The sequence below is a fragment of the Ptychodera flava genome, chromosome 5, assembly GCF_041260155.1.
Source record: "Ptychodera flava strain L36383 chromosome 5, AS_Pfla_20210202, whole genome shotgun sequence".
In the NCBI taxonomy this organism is placed as follows: Eukaryota; Metazoa; Hemichordata; class Enteropneusta; family Ptychoderidae; genus Ptychodera; species Ptychodera flava.
Window position 1 is genome coordinate 27619032 of NC_091932.1, and position 14904 is coordinate 27633935.

General features: G+C 41.6%; 2 protein-coding genes across 2 annotated transcripts; both read left to right on the plus strand.

The window, feature by feature from the left end:
- The first annotated feature begins 8461 nt into the window (after positions 1-8461).
- LOC139133621 (uncharacterized) lies at positions 8462-10432 on the plus strand. Its single transcript, XM_070700368.1, has one exon. The coding sequence runs from the start codon at positions 8462-8464 to the stop codon at positions 10430-10432; it is 1971 nt and encodes a 656-aa protein (XP_070556469.1).
- Positions 10433-10571: 139 nt separating this feature from the next.
- Positions 10572-13298, plus strand: LOC139133622 (uncharacterized). Its single transcript, XM_070700370.1, has one exon. The coding sequence runs from the start codon at positions 10572-10574 to the stop codon at positions 13296-13298; it is 2727 nt and encodes a 908-aa protein (XP_070556471.1).
- Positions 13299-14904: the final 1606 nt, after the last annotated feature.

Genomic DNA, 14904 nt, shown 5'->3' on the forward strand with positions numbered 1-14904 from the left:
CGGCGTGCCACCTTTGGTGGCCCACTAGAATAAAGTTGACTTTACGTAATGGCCCATGACCCTCTTAACCGGATGGCTGCCTTGTCCATGGACATGAGTTGTCTATGGAAATGAAGTTAAAAATTGCCTTACAGTCGTCCTAATTAACAGACGTTTCAATGGATGTGGCTGAGAAGTTTGTGCACTGGCATCGAATAAAGAGCGCCGCATACCGGAGTTCAAATCCAAACCATGCGGGTAAATTTGACATATGGGTTTTGGTATTTTTCAGGGGGGGGTCATCAATTTTTTTCTTCTGACAAAGGGGGGGTCATCTTTTTTTCACAAAAAATGCAGGGGGGGTCTATATTTTTTTGAACACCGGCGACAAGATTTTGCCGCCCCCCCCCCAGGCCGTAAAAACTGAACGCTCCCTTAGAAAGAGTTCGAGGTCATCAAATAAATCCGGCCCACAAGAAAATTACTTCAAAAAGATGAATTTCTGTCCGACTCGGTTTTAATGAAACTTAGTTTTGAAACTCATTGTACATTGATCTTGCTGATGATTTAAAGTTTCCAGTTCAAATTGTTAGCAAAATGTTCGCAACAGAGAGAAAGTTTCTTTGACGTACTCTTAAATGTATTGTATTTAATCCACCTAAAGATATATTGTTTCATAAAATTTGCGGAAAAGATTTCAAATTCACAATTTCAAAAGCATCGTCATAATGTCAATTGTACAGAATTATTCATGAAAATCCCCCAAAATCTTCAAAATTAATTCAAGCTTTAGCATCAACCAGATCAGACAGAAAACATCACACTGTAACATACCTTGTAAGGTCAGAGAAAACAGTAATTGTTCTTCTGACTTGTTTAGCATAACGAAAAAGCAAAATCTTACACTAGTTTTATTGTAATTAATGATTATGGGTCTAGATATTACAACTTTTCGCGATAATAAGGGCATTTCGACCTACAGACAGTGTTGACAGGACAATTTCTTAGCATTTTGAAAGAGACTTAAGGGCTCCATAAGGAATGCGGAAGTACATAGTTGCCTTGTTTCAAAATTAAAAAGTTCCAAATAATCTAAAGTAGGAGGGCGATTCCGAGGAACAATTCAAATTATTCTTAGTGGCCTGTGCATTATTCTTACCGGTTCACTCAGCTTTGCGTCGACTGTGTGTGATGGAATTACACCTGATTGTCATATTTCCGGACAGTCAAGTTTGACTTGTAGCCTTTGCTGACAAGGGATTTCAAATTAAAGGTGATCTTGACTTTCGCAACCACCTGCGTTCGTGGGCTGGGTAGTCTGCTTGATCGACCGATCGTCTGCTCGATCGATTGATCGCATACTCGTTGCTCTGCCTTCTGCCGCAACTAAAATATACTTTGCTTAGTTTCCATTATTAGACCGAATGACACTTTATCCCCTCCGATCACTGCAAGCTCTTCATTCAAAACGCTGTTAAAATCTCCTATTAGAATGTATTATCATTGTTGTCAGATTTTTCTATCCAATAAAGAAGAAGGGGTGAAAAAGTTCAGATTCTTTCTCTAAATTTGTTTGGGGGATACACTTTGCAAAGCCGGCATTTCCCCAACAATTTTTAAGAAAACAAGGTATCGATCCCTTTGTCATCCCGACTGCTCTTACAACAAATTACATTCTTATTCAAATTTTTCATCAGTCACATTGTTATCCTGAGGCTCGAAATATTGTGAGCCTTATAAATTACGAATTAACCATCATGACTTCATGACTTTTCTATTTCTTGAAGCATTTCTTCACCTATGTAGATTGTCTCTTGTAAAATAAGTATTTGTGGGATTTTTTTCCTCTGCGCCACTGAAATATCTGTTGTCGTTTTTGGAAACCTCGCAATCCTCTAAATTCAGTACCAAGAAATAAAAATTACTTACTTCTTTCGTTCTCGTTGAACGTTCTTTCTGGTCCGAGCCACGCAGATCACTGACTGTCGTTTCAAAATTATCTTTCGGATTGGAAGTCACCATCTGACAGCTTAGATGTTGATAAATCTGTTGTTGTTCTTTATACTGACACGCTTACGCTTGGATTCACCGTCTTCAAGGTAGTAGGCCTATGTGCCTCGAAAGTGGAGGACTTAAACTTTTGTTCAAGCTTTCTTCAATGAAACTTTCCGCACTTCTCTCACCAAATCAAGAATAAAAAGCAGGGGTCACCGTGAAAATTCTGGTACTAGAGAAACAAATCACCTAACATTTATCGATATTTGAAATTAAAAATGGCCGCCATCCATGTGTTACCTCTATTGGAAAAACTAAAATTTTCAGAAGCTCGAAAATCTGAGACTGTGAAAAGTTTTCTTACTCCAATTCAAGAGATTTAAAATGAGGCCCTACAAGAGGTAGAGAAGACACAATTGTAACGGCTACAAACTTCGTAATTTTAGATTGTATCGACAGACTGTCTGATCATCCCTGATGGTATATGCAACGCTTTCTAGCCCCGTCTTTCAAGTGTCTTTACTTAGCCATTTTCTTTTATTATTTCGATGTCGATGTTCTTATCATTCCTATAAACCTATTTCTCGTTTTCAGCTACTGGCTGTAGCGAACAATTTGATAGTAAGCAACAGCCTTTTCTGGAGATAATTGGAGATAACAAGTCATTGCAATGGAGGGGAACAGATATCAATATCAACATCCTAACAGTTTCGCTTTCTACTACTATAAGTCTCGTTTTAATACTTGACATGGTTCATCATTTGAAGTACTTTGCCTGAAGTTCACATGCTTTATCGATGTTTTCTGGCAAATTGATTGCTTTCATCTTTTCCTGTTGATCAAGTTATTTCTAATCCGATTACTGATAAGTTCATAAGCGTAAGAAAACTGAGCCTGGAACAAAGCAAAATACGCTACCCTATTTTTGTCATACAAGCTCTGGTAATTGCTTGTGTTACAAAGGAAATTTGTTTCTCAGAAAACTTTTAGTGTGGTACGAAGTTCAAACTTTCAGTATGGTACAGAGTTCAGTGTGTAACAGTTTAAGTGAACCTACTCTGTGAATTTTACGTAACTTGACTTCATGAAATCTAACAGTTATGTGTTAATTGGGTACTGTGACAAACAACACAAAGTTGATGGTAATTTAGCATATAAGTGTCATCTAATTCACGCATACTCTTAATTGTTGAAGCGACAAAAGTTAGTTGAGCAGATGTTTGCTCAGGATGATGTCAGCATAAACGGATGTTTGTATGAACAAGTTGAAAGTTTAAGGGTAGACGTTTCTAATAATATATGTTGTTTTCGCCAGTGTCTAATTAATTTACGAGAGTTCTCCGGAAGAGTAGCTTATGAAACAGTTTCACTGATTAAGATTTGTAATTCATTACCCGCTGATTGTTTTTATGGTTGTTTGTTCAATTAAGTTTTACCTTGAATTATTGTAATGGGTTGAATCGCATTTCCATGTATAATTAAGTTAAGGAGTTATATAGTTAGGTGTTAAGTTGATAGAGTAGCCTTTTAACATCAGTGGCTCTTCTGTAAGCATCTTTATCGAAGAAATAAAGATTGCCATTTGTCATCCACAAGCCACTACTCTGGTCGATCTCTGGTATCCTACTCGTAAGACGATCGAAGTCAGCGCTATAACAAGTGGTGGAGAACAAACGGGTAGACCAAGCAAGTTTGTGGTTGATTTATGACAACGAGAAGTGGAAGATCTTACAGAAAAATGGCAGAAGGACAAGCAGATCTCGCAGGCGAAGACTGGCAGAGAGCAGTCGACGCCCAACTTGTTAAGATACAGCAAGCCTGCGGAGATACGTCGGATGGTTTGGCTCCTGGTATATTCAAAGGCCGGGAAGACGAGAATGTGAGGCGATGGTGGCAACGGTACAACGCCTTCGCCGACTTCCGAGGTTGGCCAGCTGAAAGAAAACAAAAGGGCTGGTCTGTATTTGGCTGGTGAAGCAGATCGATGGTACCAGGGCCTGACTGATGCTGTAAAGAACGACTACACAGCATTAGAGATTGCCTTTATGGATCGCTTCGGTAAGTGTGGTCCCTTATGGTTGTACGATCAGAAACTATATCAACTCAAGCAACTGCCCAATCAGACTGTTGAACAGTATGCTACATTATTGAAGGAAAAGGCTGAGAAAGCTCAAAAGACGGACAGAGAACTTTTGTCTTTCTTTATCAACGGGTTACGGCCCGAGATAAAGGCCTTCGTAGCAGGGAAGACACCGGGGGACTTTGCTGCTGCGTACGTACACGCAAAGACCGCAGAAGTGGTGACGAACCTTCCCAAAGAGCCAGAGGAGATCAGTGGGGGGATGAAAGAAATAATCGGACATTTGCATAGGTTAGAAAAAGAATTGAAAGATATGAAGAATAAGGCCGAAGATCGTGAGCGGACATTTTCCCGACGCGAGTTTTTATTTCCTCCATAGATGAAGCTGCCGACTTTTATGACTGAGACGATATTTTTTCTTTTTCCTTTTCTACTACTAATCATAATCACCATAGTATCTTTATTAATTCAAATTTATATAATTCTTAAGATGAAAAATCTGCGATGCACAATTGTAGTTTCTAAGGCTGTTAATGCTGTTAAGGGTCAAATGAGTCCAAATCAAGCTATTTTGGCAGCTCACCACAACAGACACGCCTCAGAATTCTACTGAAGTTATAGTCAAAGTATTTCTCCAAGTTTCATTTCAGACTCTTTTCTCACTATGGTAGTTGTTGTTCTACTTTTATTTCTTTTGTACGAATTATTGAAATTATGTAAGCGCTTTGAATTTCCCTTTTTGTGTGCTGCTGTGCCTGCAACAAAAGGAAAGCAAAATGATTGAAGAGGAACACGAATATCGTAATATTCCAAAACAGTATCAAAAGATGCAATTACAATATAGGAAAGATTCTCTAAGTCCTGATATTAAGGAAATCTCAGAATCGAAAGAATTGACATCTGTTTTGGTACTCGAAGGCATGCCCAACGATAATGTACCTTTATCGCAAGATATGCATGCTCAGGCGACTAAAAGGAAACATGTTCACTTTGTCGGTGAACTTGGAAGAGATTCCACTCACTGAAATTGAGGAGTCGAAAGAATCTCCAAATCCAGAATTTGTAGAGGAGGCCGTCGATCAATTCGGTACCCCTCCTTAAAATTCCCGTTTTCTTGGAAAGTTTGGAGTCAATAAAAAGTGTTAGAAGAATTGCGAAGTAACATAAATAAGTATTAGTTTATTTAGGCGCCCTATAAGTAATTTGATTGTTTTATTTAGTATACAGATTTTTTTGTGTTATTCTTGACAAGATTGTCGGTGATGGAATAATGTAAGTGCAATTATTTTTAGTTATATGTAAGTGAGATTTATAGAGTTTAATTAGATTTACTGTTATTATTGATATGTAAGTTTTATTGTGATGGGATAGAAGATATTGAAATATTATTATATTATTATTATTATTATTATTATTATTATTATTATAGTTGTTGTTGTTACTGTTAAATCTTGATAGAATAATTAAATTTAGTGGATAATTCTTTTTGCAATACGAGGACGAATTGCCTTAGAGGAAGGGAGTGTTACGAAGGAAATTTGTTTCTCAGAAAACTTTTAGTGTGGTACGAAGTTCAAACTTTCAGTATGGTACAGAGTTCAGTGTGTAACAGTTTAAGTGAACCTACTCTGTGAATTTTACGTAACTTGACTTCATGAAATCTAACAGTTATGTGTTAATTGGGTACTGTGACAAACAACACAAAGTTGATGGTAATCTAGCATATAAGTGTCATCTAGTTCACGCATACTCTTAATTGTTGAAGCGATAAAAGTTAGTTGAGCAGATGTTCGATTAGGCTGATGTCAGCATAAACGGATGTTTGTATGAACAAGTTGAAAGTTTAAGGGTAGACGTTTCTAATAATATATGTTGTTTTCGCCAGTGTCTAATTAATTTACGAGAGTTCTCCGGAAGAGTAGCTTATGAAACAGTTTCACTGATTAAGATTTGTAATTCATTACCCGCTCATTGTTTTTATGGTTGTTTGTTCAATTAAGTTTTACCTTGAATTATTGTAATGGGTTGAATCGCATTTCCATGTATAATTAAGTTAAGGAGTTATATAGTTAGGTGTTAAGTTGATAGAGTAGCCTTTTAACATCAGTGGCTCTTCTGTAAGCATCTTTATCGAAGAAATAAAGATTGCCATTTGTCATCCACAAGCCACTACTCTGGTCGATCTCTGGTATCCTACTCGTAAGACGATCGAAATCGGCGCTATAACACTTGTGTGTCGATGAAATGTATGTTTAGTGTAACTTCAGTTGAACACCAATTTCCGACATGCAGAGCAAGCTGCTGTAAAATGATTTTGTACATTTGTTGTGAATAATCTAAAGTTTTATATAAGAAACTAAAGATTAGGATGGACCTGCTTGAATGCTGCTCGACAAACACCCTATGCTCTATTGGTCAATGAATATTCATGTTTAATAAAATACATATTTAAACATACATTTTATTATAAAAACAACGACAACGAGAAAGATTTTAACTTGTGTACTCTGTCTCAAACAGTTACCCGCGGTAACAATTCAATGGTAAGGTTTTTCATCACAAAACACACACGCATTTTCAGCCAATGACATAACGTGTATGATATGGCTAGAACTGTAAACTGACCTGACACTCTCGACTGCTCAATAAAAATGTGTTTGTTGAGCACGAACATCCACCGTTATGCTTTAAGTTAACGCTTGGTATATATCTTGTAATTATTTATGAAGTAGTCATACATTTCCGTGTTATTCAGTACTATTTCTCCTAAATCCTAGCTTTGGAAAAAACTACCACAGGGGCTTCAAGTGCAACGACTGCCAACGAGCATACTTGTCTCAGAGCAGACGGGAACACCAACAACCAGAGAGATACAACCGCGGCAAAGCCAGTGCATAGATAACTGATTGTAATACAAACAGAAACTACAATAGCAACAAGTACTGGAAGAACTTAAAGTATAGAAGCGGCACCTTTATTTTACTGACAAAGAGCTAATAAACCACGGGGTGCTTGGTTTAGATATGAGAAGTCTCCTTGCCAAACATAAATATAAGAAATCAACTTGGCATGGACTTCCTGCAGACAGTACCGTTTAACGCCACCCTGCTGAGATTTCTTACTGACAGCGACAAAGTATAGATAAACAAGACGCCGTTAGACTACATATTAATTACTATTAGTGTTTGTATTACAAACACTTACCTATGCACTGGCTTTGCCGCGGTTGTAATAACTAGGTTGCTCCGTATCATTTTGGCCCTCGCAGTTGGCTTAGCCCATCTAAGTGGGCCTCTGTCATAGGGTGGCGTTTGTTAGTCTGTATGGTGTCTGTAATATGTACGTGTGTGTGTGTGTGTGTGTGTGTGTGTGTGTGTGTGTAGAACAGCAACAATTCAAGCACAATGCAATGCCTAAACACAAAAATTACACTCAAGCCATGATCGGCAAGCCAGAGCAGGACACGGGAGATGCTGTTGCTTCGATAAGGGAGATATCACCGCGTTGACATACACGGATATATGAGAGAATCCGGTCCCACAACGAACTTGGCCCAGGACCCACTGTTGATCACCATTTCTTACTTCTTCAAGTAATACGTACGTGGCAAGAATTAGTCAAATGATATATGACACAATAGACAGACCAAGCAGGTTTTTCGCGGCATTTGGCAGGAAAATTGCACGGCTACTGATAGGGACGTATTGAGAGATACTGTGCACGGTCATGGCAGAGATCCAACGGCTAGCTAGTGTAGGCCTACCGGTGCTACGCATAACTTCGTTGTTGTATCTCCTGATTGCCGGGTAGGTCTGAATCCTCTTTCCAATGAGAAAACCCTCACATAACAAGAAGACCTATGAAAGGTCCTTCGCTTGACTGGATACCTGTGCTCGGAATTCTTGTTTGCACCCCCAATTAATGGGGTAAACTTCGTAGTGGAGTTGGATTCTCCACAGCCGAGTGTAGCGCGCCATACCCGGTTCTCTTGACTCCGACGTTCATGCAGGCCGCGGAACAGATGATTCTTGCTGCAGCGGGCACAATGCTCTGCAGCTGTAAGATTTTTGTAGCTTGCATATTTGTCAATTGTATCCTGTTGGGCCTTATCGGAGATGAAAGTTTATTTTCGTGGACTTGTGCGGATTCAGACTTTGAACTATGATAGCCAATCAGCTTTCAGTATTCATTAGCCAATCACATCGAGTTTGTGATGTTGCGGTATCCCGCCAAAAATGGATACTTTTCTCACGTTCTAGATGTTACTGTTCAGTACTAGTTTTAGTGTTGTGGAGTTCTAGTCAATAAAGCGGTTGAACGCTGATTCGGGTGTCGATCCAGTTATTATACTGACCCAGAACCTTGCTCAAATCCCCATCCCATACATTTTTTGGTGCCGAGACCAGGATGGCAGACGCTCCAGAGCAACCCGTATCGACACCACTCACGAGACTGAAGGGAACGCGAAGAGGCCATCGGGCTTCGCTGACCAAACTCTTCAACAAAGCCGAAAATCTCATCGCCTCATTCGACTCAGAAGCCAACAAGACGACTGCCCTCGACAATCTCATCACTCTGAGTGAGTTGATAAACTCTAAGTACGATATTCTTGCATCAGTAGATTTGAAAATAATCGAAAGTGTTGACGAGGGTGCACTCGAAGGAGTCATCGAGGAGGCCGACGACTATCTCCATAACGTGTTCGACAGGAAACGTAAGATATGCAGATTTATCGACAGAAATTCGGAAAGCTCATCACCAGTCAGATTTAACAACGGAGGAGCTTTACCCACGTCGACTCAGTCTACTTCTGTGAAAACCACTAGTCAACTACCCACCTTCTCCGGGGACATACTGAAATGGGTGAGTTTCTTTGACGCCTTCAAGTCTGCTGTCAATGACGACAAAAATCTGGGAGACGTACAGAAATTCCAGTACTTACGCGCTCAGCTTCAAGGTGAGGCAGCTCGGACCATCGAAGGTCTATCTCTCACAAGTTCAAACTACGGACATGCACTTCAACTTTTGGATGAACGGTATGGCCAGAAACACAAAATCATAAGCGCCTACATGAAAGCGTTGTGGGACATGCCTACTCCCACAGGAGAACTCAGTAGTCTCAGAAATTTCTACGACACCCTTGAGAGCTACATTCGCGGCCTTCAATCTCTTGGGAAAAGTGAAGAATCGTACGGAGATTTACTTGTACCCATAGTGTTGGAAAAACTTCCAGTAAATACTCGCAAACAAATCGCACGGGAACACGGTAACAACGAATGGAATCTAGCCGATCTACGGAAAGCGATTTACAAGGAAATCGACGCACTACAGGCTGGATACTCAACCGATGAACTTGACTGCGGTTCCTCCGACAAACCATCCATGACTGCCGCATTTCACGCCAAAGCTTCACCCGCTAAACCCAAGAAATCCAGATCGTGTGCCTATTGCAAGGACTCTCATTTTCCCAACGACTGCATTGTCGTCTCAGATCGCGCCAAGCGACTTGATATTGTGAAACGCGATAAACTTTGTTTCAATTGCTTGGGAAAGCACCGAGTCAGTGAGTGCAAATCAAGATTCAGTTGTCGTGTATGCCGCAGAAAACATCACACGTCTCTCCATCAAGATCGCACGGACAATAACACCGATAAAACTGCAAAGGCAATCGAAAATACCCCAGCTACTGAGACACACGTTCAATTTGCCAAGACGGAGGAGAGCTACAATGCCAGTAACTCGCGAAACGGACCAATCCTTCTCAAAACAGCCGTCGTTCCAGTCTCTACGAAACGCCAAACAGTTGACGCCACGGTGTTATTCGACGAAGGTGCTACGCGTTCATTCGTCACGAGAACTTTCGCTACAAAGCTCGGTTTGAAGATTAAAGGCACTGAAGTAATTCGGCTGACATCATTCGGTGACAATCAACCTCGCGAAAGATCAATCGATGTAACCACGCTTACACTGAATACGCTCTCTGGACAGAAAATAGACATTTCTGTGCTCATAGTTCCTCAGATCACCACAAGAATGACCAACTTTGTCACACGATCGCTCATCAATGTACCCTACCTACGAGAATTGACCCTAGCTCACCCTGTTTCGGATGCCACTTCGTTCGAGATATCTGTGTTGATCGGTGCAGACTACTATTGGGATTTTGTAGAAGATCGCGTGATTCGTGGCTCAGGACCTACCGCCGTGTCCTCAAAGTTCGGATATCTCCTTTCCGGTCCCATCACTCAGGAAAGGCGACCAAAACCCAGCCACGATTCTACACATTCTCACAGACACCTGCGAAGAAGAGTCTCAACTCAAAGTTTATTGGGATCTCGAGACAATCGGTATCAAAGACGAACTACTCGCAAACAATAAAACGAAAGATGACTTCGAACTGTACAGAGACACTCACTTACGCATTGAAAATGGCAAGTATGTAGCACGGTTACCATGGAAACCAGACCACCCGGCCCTACCTACAAACTACAATATCGCGGAGATGCGTACGCGTTCTATGGCTCGCAGACTGACACCGGACATTCTAAAGGCTTATGACAAAATCATTTCCGACCAAAAGGCACGGGATTTCATCGAAGAAACGACAGATGATGAAAGCGAGCGTCGCAGCGGCCACTATCTGCCACATCACCCAGTCAAGAAAGATTCAGCCACGACGCCAATACGGATTGTTTATGACTGTAGTTGCAAGCAGTCGACCGATTCTCCAAGCTTGAACGATTGCCTACTAACGGGCCCGCCTCTACTGAACGACCTAACGCAAATTCTACTTCGATTTCGGGTAAACCGCATCGCCTTTTCGAGCGACATCGAAAAGGCCTTTCTACACGTGCGATTGGATGAAAGTGACCGTCAGTTTACAAAATTCTTGTGGTTATCCGAACCGATGAACCCGGAAAGTCCGTTCAAAACGTATTGTTTCAAGGTGATACTCTTTGGCGCCGTCAGCTCTCCATTCATCCTCAACGCGGTTGTAAAGACCCACTTAGAATCTCACGAACGCACTCCAACTTCGACCGACCTCGAGAACAATATTTACGTGGACAATATCCTCAGCGGAACCGATAGCAACGAAGATGCGGTCGAATACTATGAAGAGTCAAACCACCTGTTTGAAACGTGCGGATTTAATCTACGAAGCTGGTCGTCTAACTGTGAAGATATTCGCGTGCTTGCAGAAAGAGACAATAAACTCGAACCGGACACTACCGTAAACGCACTTGGACTCCGTTGGTTGACCGAAACAGATGAACTAACGTACGCCAAGAAAGATCACAAACCGGTCGATAGTCTCACCACGAAACGCGAAGTCGTCAGAACAACAGCGAGCTTGTACGACCCGCTTGGCTACCTCTCTCCAGTTCATGTCAAGGCAAAGGTGTTCATACAGCAATTGTGGAAGAAAGGACTGGCCTGGGATGAACCCCTTGGTGACGAAATGTGTAAACAGTGGACAGATATAGCGCATGATCTGAGTAAAACTACAGAGCTGAAATTCAAGCGACAGTACTTCGATTCTACAATTCAACCTGACAGCCAAGACTACGACTTACACGTGTTTGCCGATGCAAGCAAGAAGGCATATGGTGCGGTCGCATACCTTCGTCATGGCAACAAGACCGCAATCGTGATGGCCAAAACTCGAGTTGCACCTCTCAAAGAACTAACTTTACCTCAGTTGGAGTTGATGGCTGCCTTGGTTGGCTCAAGGCTAATCAAGTTCTTGTGCAACGCATTTACAGATAAACTACGTATTCAACAGTGTATTTTATGGTCAGACAGCGAGATAGTTCTACACTGGTTAAACAGCGACAAGAAACTTCTAGTCTTTATTGCCAATCGCGTCCAGGAAATCAGAGGAATTTCTTGCACCGCTAAATACTGTCCTACAAAGGAAAATCCAGCAGATTTGCTAACCCGAGGGATTTCTGCGCGTAACCTAGAGACAAACAAACTTTGGTGGAATGGACCCTCTTGGTTACACCACGGCGACTGGCCAATCAGCGAATTGTTTGACAGTGCCATACACCACGTTTCACTGTCAGCTGCAAGAGACGACGATCTCCTTGGTAACTCAGATCAGACAGGAGATAACAAAATTGTCAGCGAACCGGAACGCGAAATACCAGCGACTGGTATTCAATTCATTGTGGACGCGAACAGATACAGCAAACTGCCAAAACTCCTTCGCGTGTCTGCCTTGGTCCTAAGATTCGTCTCGAATTTGAAGAAATCAGCTGTTCGGAAACGCGGACCCATCACTGCAGATGAAATACAACACGCGGAACTCGTTTGGATCAAACATATCCAACAAGAGACTTACGGCAGACGTTCAGTGCAACAGAAAGGACAGTTTGCTACAACACAGAAACAGCTGAAACTTTTCGCCGACGAAAGCGGAATACTGAGATGCGATGGAAGATTACAGAACGCGCCTATCGGCTACGATGTGAAATTCCCGATTTTATTGCCGAATAATCATCGATTCACCGATCACTTAATTCTCGACGCACATTCACGACTTCTTCATGCTGGAGTACAGTCAACTGTAACAAACTTACAGCAGCGATTCTGGATCCCGAAACTACGACATACTGCGAGAACTCTCCTGAGAAAGTGCGTCACCTGCCGTAAGATAAGCGGAACTTCGTACACATATCCAGTACAGGCACCTCTCCAAACAGATCGTGTAAACATTACACCACCGTTTACTGTGACAGGAGTAGACTTTACTGGAGCGTTGTACATCAAATCTACGAAAACTGTACGTGACACAAAGGTGTACGCGTGTCTATTCACCTGTGCAGTAACACGCGCGGTTCATTTAGAGCTAGTCACTGACTTATCGACAAGAGGTTTCCTGCAAGCTTTCCGTCGCTTCGCAGCGAGACGTTCACTTCCTAGTAAAATGATCTCGGACAACGCGACTAACTTCATATCAGCATCGGACGAATTGAACCGATTATTCGACGCGCCTGAAGTGAAGGACTACTTGGTGAATAAACGAGTTGAATGGAAATTCATACCCAAACGAGCCCCATGGTTTGGGGGGTTTTGGGAGCGATTGATTGGGCTAACGAAGAACGCCATAAAGAAAACTCTGGGACGTGCGTATGTAACCTACGATGAGCTGAACACCCTGCTAACTGAAGTCGAGGCAATGCTGAACGACCGGCCGATAACTTACGTCTCTCTGCCGACGTTAGAGACAATATACCGTTAACTCCAGCTCATCTACTGCATGGTCGTCCCTTGACTACGTTGCCATATCTATCCGTTGACGATGACGAACTTTCCGACCCAACGTATGGCAACCACGATGAGTTAAACAAACGCTATACTCTGCTATCTACACTTCACACGCGATTCTGGCGTCGATGGGTGTCTGAGTATTTACCAGTCTACGCGAGAGCCATAACTTGTCCGGAAAAACTGCAAATGCCATCAAGGTTGGAGACATAGTACTTGTGCAGGACGACGTAAAGCGACGCCTAAATTGGAGTTTGGCTAAAGTTGAAAGACTCAACTACGGACGCGACAACCTTGTAAGATCAGCGGAGATTAAGACAGCCATGGGACATACAAGTAGACCCGTGAACAAACTTTACCCATTAGAAGTTAACTCTTGCTCTCATTAATGTGCATTACAAGAACTGAGTAAAGACACATTTCCGCATTTCATTTGGTGTTTAGATAAAACAATGTTCATGTTTCATTCGATATATTGATTGAGCTATTTCTCAAAAATTCCGCGGCCCGGGAGAAATATCGGAGATGAAAGTTTATTTTCGTGGACTTGTGCGGATTCAGACTTTGAACTATGATAGCCAATCAGCTTTCAGTATTCATTAGCCAATCACATCGAGTTTGTGATGTTGCGGTATCCCGCCAAAAATGGATACTTTTCTCACGTTCTAGATGTTACTGTTCAGTACTAGTTTTAGTGTTGTGGAGTTCTAGTCAATAAAGCGGTTGAACGCTGATTCGGGTGTCGATCCAGTTATTATACTGACCCAGAACCTTGCTCAAATCCCCATCCCGTACAGGCCTCTTGAAATGAAAGTTTTCGTCCATGCTAGCGATGTGTAGACCAGAGCCTGGTCATTGATAGTCTGTTGGCATATACATGCGTACGGGTGTTTAGCTCAATGGCTCGAGCGAGCCCCATTCAACTGATTCAAGAAAATCATGATCAAATGTGATCTCAATCCAGTGTGTAATTACTGTTCAATATTAAGCAGATATTTAACTTAGATTAATTGACCTTTTATTGCGTGTTATATTTGGTAAGTTGGTATGCTTGTGACATATCAGCCGCCATATCAGCGGCAATATCGCAAACATGATAATCAACTGTAACCTCATGCGGCATTCTCGGATATGTTGTCAACAATGGGGGACCCCCTCAGGAGCATGCGCAGCACGACGACCACTGGGCTTTAAATTGGAGCTGTTGTAAGTTTCCTTCTCACCAGTTGTTTATTTGGTGTGTATATTGCACATTGTATTCTTGGTTCATCTGTGTATAACTTAACTCCAAGTAAATCATCCGAACATTTCAAGCAAGGACCATCAAATTTTTACTGTTGATCTACAAAATTGAAAAGTGGCTGTTAAAACGGAATTCTGCCTACGGAAATTGAAAGTTCAAACTCTTTGCAAACACAATAGCATTTTGAGTGAACAAGTGGAAATAGGAATACCTGTTTTTGTTTGTCAGATAGGAGCAACACTGCCCTTGGTGGTATATTTTTAAATGACTTGCAGAAATTGATATTTATTACTACTGTTATTATTGCTAATTGTTGTTTTGCCTGATTCAGGCACAC

What these genes read in the sequence shown, in the direction of transcription:
- LOC139133622 (XM_070700370.1), top strand. Translation starts at nt 10,572, where the DNA reads ATGGCTCGCAGACTGACACCGGACATTCTAAAGGCTTATGACAAAATC.
- LOC139133621 (XM_070700368.1), top strand. Translation starts at nt 8,462, where the DNA reads ATGGCAGACGCTCCAGAGCAACCCGTATCGACACCACTCACGAGACTG.